The following is a 7,778-nucleotide window of genomic DNA, read 5'->3' as shown; positions in this document are numbered from 1 at the left end:
AGGTTCGACCTTAAATAAGGTGATATGTATCTTTATTCAACAAAAGTCTGAATATTACTTTAGTTCCTATACTTTTAGTTTTGGTTCATTTTGGTCTTTATATTTTTAAATTGTTCATTTTGGTCTTTATACTTATTCATTTTTGTTCCTATACTTTAAAAATGTTCATTTTAGTCATTGTATTTTTAACTTTGGATTATTATGGTTTTTATATTTTTAAAAAGTTGTCATTTTGATCCATTTATTTTCACTTTTAAACAATAAAAATGGTCATTTTTTTTAAAGTTTAAGAACTAAAATGAATCAAAGTTAAAATTGCAAAGACTAAAATGAACCATTTTAAAGTATAGGGACCAAAATAAACCAAAGTTGAAAATATAGGGACTAAAATGAACATTTTGAAAATAGAGGAACTAAAATAAATAAAAACCAAAAGTATAAGAACCAAAATAATATTATATCTTCGATAAATTATATATTCCAACCAAAAGTTATAAGCCTTTTCAGGGAAAAAAGCAAAAGCTATAGGAATTCTTTTTCATATAAATTCATTGATTTCTTGTACTAGGTAGATATATTTTGGTAGAGTATAAACTGCTTATTATTTAGAAAAATTATTTTAAATGATAAAACTGTTGAAAATATTTATAAATAATAGTCAAATATCGCAATATATCTGTGATAGACCGCGATAGACTACTAACTGTGTCTATCATAACATAGGTAGACACAGATAATAGTCTTTCGCGTTCTATCACAGATAGTCAGTAAAAATTTGTTATATTTGTAAATACTTTGGTTCATTTTCCTGTATTTGAAAACAACCATAATATTTATATTAGTTGTCGTCTTTTCCATATATTTTATTGATTTTATCATGATATAATATAAATATAGATTCATCCACTTGCCAATGTCGAATCTATGGACATCAACAAGTGGATGAATCTATATCAAATGAAGCAACTCTTCAAACGATGATGGTCAAACTGCAAATTTACTTTTTATGGTTTGAAAAGTTAGAATTTAGTCTCTGTAATTTATAATTAGAATTTTATGATAAAACTCTCATAAATAATCTCAATGGTAGGGATGATATAATTTTATCAAATCGTAGAGGCTATTTATGAGATATAATCAAACCATAAGAACTAAGTTCGAACTTTTAAAACCATATAGACTAATTATAATATTCTTCAAACAATAAGACCAAATTTATATTTAAACCTTAATAAACCTTAATATTATGTTGCTCCGGATGAACCTAAAACATTACTATACAATCAATTGGCAGGTTTTCAAAGATTAATAGGACATCAACCGTTACTTTTGCATCAACTTTTGGAAACTCATAATGTTGAAGACAATGTAGAGCTTAAGGTGCCAGGAAAATTCTCCCACTTCTATCGCACGAATAAATAAAAAAATAACAGAGAAATTAAAAGGAAACCAATAAAAATTGAGAACACAAGAATTTACGTGAAAACTTTTAACTAGGAGAAAAATCATGGCCAAGAAATCCACTATGTGAAAATTTGCCATAATCACACAAAACAATTCTCTCTCCCGATCCCAATTACAAGAACACTCACTCAAAACTTTTGACTACTCACATTTTTTTCCACTCTCAAACTAGAGAATAAAAAATGAGTTTATTCGAATTAGCACACTAAGTTTAAAGTGTTTCTATTTTGGATAATTGAAAACCAAAGACATAGACTTCTTTTATAGTACTTAGATTCCATATCTTTTCTAAACTTTTTCAATATAGGACAAGCCCATGACTTTCTTCAATTTTTTTTAATGTATAACAAACTCATGAATTTCCTAAATTTTTTTTGATGTGGGATAATTGTATGTCTAATATCTTGTCAAAAATCCAACATGAAGATCCGATAGTTAAGTGGGAAAATATGGAAAGGGAAAGGGAATGTATTACTAATAAAAGGTTATGGATGGAAGCATGTAAGTTAGGGTTGGCAATAGGGTCGAGGTGGGGGGGCGTCCCCTGTCCTCGGCCCCGTGGGGAAATTCACCCCATCCTCGCCCCCGTCCCCGCCATTTAAAGGGAGGGATGAGGTGGGGTTCCCCTATTAGTTTCTCGCTGGGAATTCTCTACCATATTCAATTTAGGCTCTTTTTTTAGTTTTTTAAGTTTGGGTTTGGTTTCTTGGACTTAGAGTTAGAAATTGGATATTTAATATTGAGTTCCAATCCAACATTATACATTATAAACACATATATAAATAAATTATTTTATATATTATAAATATAAATATATAAATATATCAAATCGGGGTTAGGAATTAATCGGGGTCGGGGTGGAGATATCGTCCCCGTCCTCGGACGAGGCCCCAAAAATTTTTCTTGGTTTGACTCCATCCTCGGTCAAACTGGTGGGAAATTTTACCAACCCTAATGGAAGTTAGAAAAAGGAGGTATAGAGAAAAAACATAATTGCTAAAGGAGGAACCAAATCCAAGATCTCCACATAGAAAATGATTTTGAAAATTTTGAATCAAGTTATAATGCCCCACATTTTTAGAAAGAGTTAATTTTTATCGAATGGTATGTAATTTAAATTTCATCTTAGTTAATTGATTAAATGGAGATAAAAATATCTATTTAATGCACGAAATGGAAGAGAGAGTGGAGAGAAAATTTTCTTTGTTGACTAAACAAGGTAAATGATGGAATTGCTATTATATGTATAAACCTTAAAATGAACGCTCCTACTTCCTAGGACAATGTAATATTTAAATTGAAAAACTATAATGATGTCATATTTAAATTTTAGAAGTTTAAAATGATTGAGATTAACATCTTAATTATATTTCGCACATAGAATATTATTGTTTTTATTTATTTATTTTTTTTGTAATATGTTATTTAAATAAAAATTGTATTGAAAATGATCGGATTGATTTTCTTAAAGAATTTGTTTGAAAATAAATAAAAATTTGCTAAAAGATGGATAAAAAAAATAAGATGGAATTTTTTTAGTAGATTAAAGATTGAAATAGAGGCATTGAAAATGGAACTGGAAGAATCTTAATTTTGCTATTGGAACATCTCTAAATAGAAGTGTTGTTTGGAGTTAATTGTTGAACTCAATTGAAATAACAAAAGTCCGAAATCTAATTTAGATAAATTAAATTTGAAGTGGTTTAATTAAAATTCTTAAGATATTTAGTTTAGAATTTGTTTTTTGAGATTAGAGATTTTTAATTAAATCTCGAACCTAATTTATTTGGAGAAATTGGATAGTTTTGAAAGTTCGAAAAGAGGGGAAAAAAAAGTAGAACTCAAGGAAGCCTATTTATGAGGTCATAAAATAGCAAAGGAAAAAAAAGATGGGTAAAAGACGAAAGAAAAGGAAAAAAAAAAAGAAAGAAAGAAACCCTAGGGGTTTCATCATCTTCTTCTTCCTCCTCTCCCCCTCGGAACTGCCAACCACTCCCCTCTCCTTTCCTCTCCAGCGACGGCTGGCAACCCTCCGACGACCCCACTCACTCTCCAGCGAGTTCTGCCCATGCCCTCTGCTTTAGTTTCTTCTCTAACGACCTTCGACCACCTCAGACCACGCGTAAACATCAAGCTTTGATGACCCATCTTTGCGCGGCCGCACCCACGAGCAGCAGCAAAGACCACAGACCCCGGCGTCCTGTCGCTACGCACCGCACCCATGCGTTCAGCGTATTTTCGATGGTAGCACACTGGGCTTCACGACCAGCTCTGTGACGGTGGTATTTTTCTCGGCGACCATATAGTTCACTTTGCACACCCACCTTGAACAAGCTTCGAAGCAGTGTTTCTCACCTGTTCGACGAGCTTCGACATTGACCCACAGTCGGTTCGGCCTCGAATCGGTTTACCCACAACCCATAGGGTTCAGATCTACAAGTTCGGACGTTTTTGAACACCAACCAGTAGGGCTCGGAGCCCTTTTGGTAAGAATCTCCGAGTATCCTTGCTCTGTTGCTCTTTCAAATTGGATTTAAGTGTTCGTATTAAGTTATTGGTCTTTGGAATGCTTGATTATGTTCGATAAAGTTTGGTAAGTACGAACACATTTTGGACTATTTTGAACTCGTTAAAGTATGTTAGATAGTTTCTGACCCATCTGTTTGTAGTTCTGGACTAATTCGGACTAGTCAACTAAGGTTTATGGTTGATTTTGGTAAATGTCCTTCTCGAACCCTTGCAATTGCAATTAAGGTAATTATACGCATATTTTTCTTCCAAAATGTTTTCAAATGAGGATCAGGTGAAAGCATTTTGGCATGAGGCATTGAAAGATGTTTCTTTTATGTTTTGATGGTTTATCCTAGAACAGTTTATAATAAGTTGCTTCTGCCGAGTGTGTAAGTTGTAAGAATTTCTAATTGTTACGTTTTATGTCTTTTTATTATAATAGGTGTATTGGAATTACAGACTGTTACACCGGTAAAATGGGTTCTCCAATCAATGAAGAGGCAATCAATCCATTAACAGATGAAATTAAGGATTCTGGTGTAGAAAACTTCAATGATGGTAACAAAGAGATGTCTGGAAAGAGGTCTGAGACACGAGAGCGGAAGAAGAGCAAGTATTTGTCTTTTCCATATATAAACTGGGGACAGAAAGTTATGCCAGCTGAAACAGAAGATATTAGGATTCTTAAAATTTCTGGTGAAGGCGAAGATGAAACCGCAGTTGAGGGCCAGAATGAAACCCCATTGCTAACGAAATGCAGTGGCAAGTTCTGGAAGAAGTGGTACAGGAATATCACCAGTGGGAGTGATGTGGCAGATAATCAAGATTTGATGAGTGCATCACCAGCTGAGTTTCTCTCTGAGCTTCATTTCACTGCTGTAAATTGTCTTTATCCGAACGAAAACAACAACTTTGATGCAGTTGCTCAGTTCTTCTCCAGATTTAGAATTTTGATGTTTCATGATGAATCTGTTAATGGTGGTCAAAACGAGGCAATGGCTGCGGATTTATTTTTTCTTGGGGGAAAGGTGTCGGAGGTTAAGCATCCTTCTTCGGCTGTTAAATCTGGGATCAAGAAAAGAAAAAGTCAGGCAAGTTCTATTACGAAAATGGAAGGGATGAAATCCAAACTAGTCTCTGATGATGCGGATTTGACTGGAAAAGCTGAAACGAGTCCTGCATCAGATGCACAGAAAAAAGGCCCTCTGACTTCTAATGTTAACTCAAAAAAAGATAGAGAAAGCTTGGGGAGAGATTTCGTTGATAATCAAGACTTGATGAGTACATCGTCAGCTGAGTTTCTCTCTCAGCTTCATTTTACTGCTGTAAATTGTCTATATCCAAGCGAAAATAACAAATTTGATACAGTTGCTCAGTTCTTCTCCATATTTAGAATTTTTATGTTTTTGGAGGAAGAAGTGTCAGAGATTAAGCCGCACCCTTCTTCAGCTGCTAAATCTGGGATCAAGAAACCTGGGATCAAGAAACGAAAAAGTCAGGCAAGTTCTATTATGAAAATGGAAGAGATGAAATCCAAACCAGTCTTTGGTGATGTGGATTTGACTGGAAAAGCTGAAACAATTCCTGCAGGAGATGCACAGAAAAAAAGCCCCCTGACTTCCAATGTTAAATCAAAAAAAGATAGAGAAAGCTTGGGGAAAATGAAGACTAAATCCCTTTCTGCCTTGTCAGATGTGAACATAAACCTTTCTTCCTGTAGCTTACTCACAAAAGATTCATCAGAGGTTGGACCCCTCTCACCCAATGGTTTACCAAAGCGAAGGAAGAGAAAGAGCGTTGGATCACATCCCCAGAGTAAACCAGCGACGGACATACCAGATTTAAATGGAAGTGGTACCATAGCTGGCTTGTTGGTGGAAGATCAGCAGGCTGTGAGCCAAGTTGCTTCCCAACAGAAGTCTGAGCCAAAGAAGAGAAGGAAACTTGGAGCTGCTATGAAGCATTCAAAGGCACCTACTGAATTCATAAATGTAAATGTGAATGACAGCAATAAACCTGGTTCGTTTTTCATTGATCTACAGGTCACAGCTTCACAACCACTTGGTGTAATTCCAGAGCAAAATAAAGTGGATTTTTCAGGAGCGCCTAACCGGTCAGTGAAAGATCAGACAATTGGCCAGGATCAGAGCAAATCTGGGGGCAAAAAGCGAAAGAGAAAGGAGAAACCACCCTTGGCGGATCCACAGGTTATCTTATCTTATTTCAATGGAATGGGTACCGACTCTAGTCAAGGGAAAGATTCCCAGTTGACTGACAACCTTCCACAGCAGCCTAAACCTAAAAGGAGGAGGAAAAAGGGTGAAGCTAGTTTGAACCATCCAAATACTTCTGATAGCAGATCATATATTTATAATAGAGTTGAAACTGATGGTGAAGGTTTAGGATCTCTTCTTCTCTTGACTTTCTCTTCAGAAGCTCCCTTGCCTCTGCGGGAGCAAGTCATTACTACGTTTAGCCAGTTTGGATCATTGAAGGAATCAGAGACACAGTTGAAAGATTCCACTGTTGAGATAGTTTTCCTCCGAAGCGCTGATGCTATGGAAGCAGTTCGGAGTTTAAAGAAAAACAGCATTTTTGGCCCAACTCTTTTAAAATATCAGCTCTATCATCTCTCAGCTCCCCCCAGGACATCAGATTCGGACCGGGCTTGCACAGCACTGGCCTATCCAGCTTCTGAGGGCACTCTGAACCCATCAAAGTCTGCTGAATCAGGAAACCAAGCTGGTGATGCACCACCTATAGAGTTTATAAGGAAAAATCTTCAGATGATGACATCAATGCTGGAGAAGTCAGGAGACAATCTCTCCCCGGACATGAGAGCCAAATTGGAGTGCGATATTGAAGGCCTCCTCAAGAAGGTGAGTTCCATGGCGGCGGGGCCTTCTTCAACGTAACGGAACCATTGTGAATTTGTCTTTGATCAGGTTCTATCAACCCCCTCGTTAGTCTTGTTGATGTATTGTAGGTGTAATTTATGTATTCGAGGAACACATATTGTAGGTGGAGCTTCTCGTTTTTATTAGTACTCTTAGTTTTCCCCTTTTCTCTTTGGTTACAGAATCGTGTAAGCAATGTGGAGCCTTTTGTATTCCATGAGATGAATTTGGCGGCGACCACCTTTATTCTCATACTTTTTACAGTCTTATTCCCTCCGTGTAGGCAAGAAAGTCAGCCTTGGATTTAAGTTGTAACTGTGCGCTTATCTCACATTCCATTGTAAGCTCGCACACAAGCTAAGTATGCTTTTGAGATCAAATTCCATAGTTCAAGAAATCCATGTGAAACTACTCCAATATTTTCAGTGCAACTTGAATCAGACAACGTTTTGTACGGATAGGAATGATTTCTGGTTTTGTTAAGCCAACGCCTTAGCATCATCCCTCTAATAACACAGCTTGCCATTTTTGTAGGTTTCACTTTCACTTATCTGAACCATCACATCTCTCTAAAACAACCCCACTCCAAGCCCAACTCTCTTACGTTTCTTCTTAAAAATTGCCTGGAAGTAGCAAGATGGTCTTTTGCAATGAGCGAATAATCTAAGAACATGGTTTTTGGGTCCCAAATATCACTTTTGAAATTGGCTACTCTTAGAGTAAAGATCGGCTAGAGTTTTGAATGGAATTGGGACTGGAAGTATCATATAAGTAGATTTCCTCGCCTAACCAATTTCTACAAGGTTCATTGGTATTGTGATGGGTTTGCTACTTTTTGTTCCACTCATAAAAGCTTCAAAATTACTATTAAGTGTAGTTTTAAAAACAAATATGTTGAACTTTTGA

The 7,778-nt window shown here is 35.9% G+C and overlaps 1 protein-coding gene across 2 annotated transcripts; it reads left to right on the top strand.

The window, feature by feature from the left end:
- The first annotated feature begins 3,277 nt into the window (after positions 1–3,277).
- LOC120082811 (uncharacterized) lies at positions 3,278–7,269 on the top strand. 2 transcript variants are annotated; one of them, XM_039038137.2, is made up of 3 exons: positions 3,278–3,950; positions 4,418–6,920; positions 7,055–7,269. In XM_039038137.2, the coding sequence occupies exon 2, from the start codon at positions 4,452–4,454 to the stop codon at positions 6,888–6,890; it is 2,439 nt and encodes an 812-aa protein (XP_038894065.1). In that variant the 5' UTR covers positions 3,278–3,950; positions 4,418–4,451; the 3' UTR covers positions 6,891–6,920; positions 7,055–7,269. The 2 variants fall into 2 exon arrangements, with proteins under 2 accessions (XP_038894065.1, XP_038894064.1); XM_039038136.2 differs by having other exon boundaries at positions 4,418–7,269.
- The last annotated feature ends 509 nt before the right edge of the window (positions 7,270–7,778 follow it).

The sequence above is a fragment of the Benincasa hispida genome, chromosome 8 (genome assembly GCF_027475165.1).
Source record: "Benincasa hispida cultivar pf3 chromosome 8, pf3_genome.v1.1, whole genome shotgun sequence".
NCBI classification, from domain to species: domain Eukaryota; kingdom Viridiplantae; phylum Streptophyta; class Magnoliopsida; order Cucurbitales; family Cucurbitaceae; genus Benincasa; species Benincasa hispida.
The sequence above is the reverse complement of the archived record's forward strand: the minus strand, read 5'-3'. Positions and strand labels throughout refer to the sequence as shown.

Coding starts and splice junctions, on each gene's coding strand:
- LOC120082811 (XM_039038137.2), top strand. CDS start 4,452: ATGGGTTCTCCAATCAATGAAGAGGCAATCAATCCATTAACAGATGAA.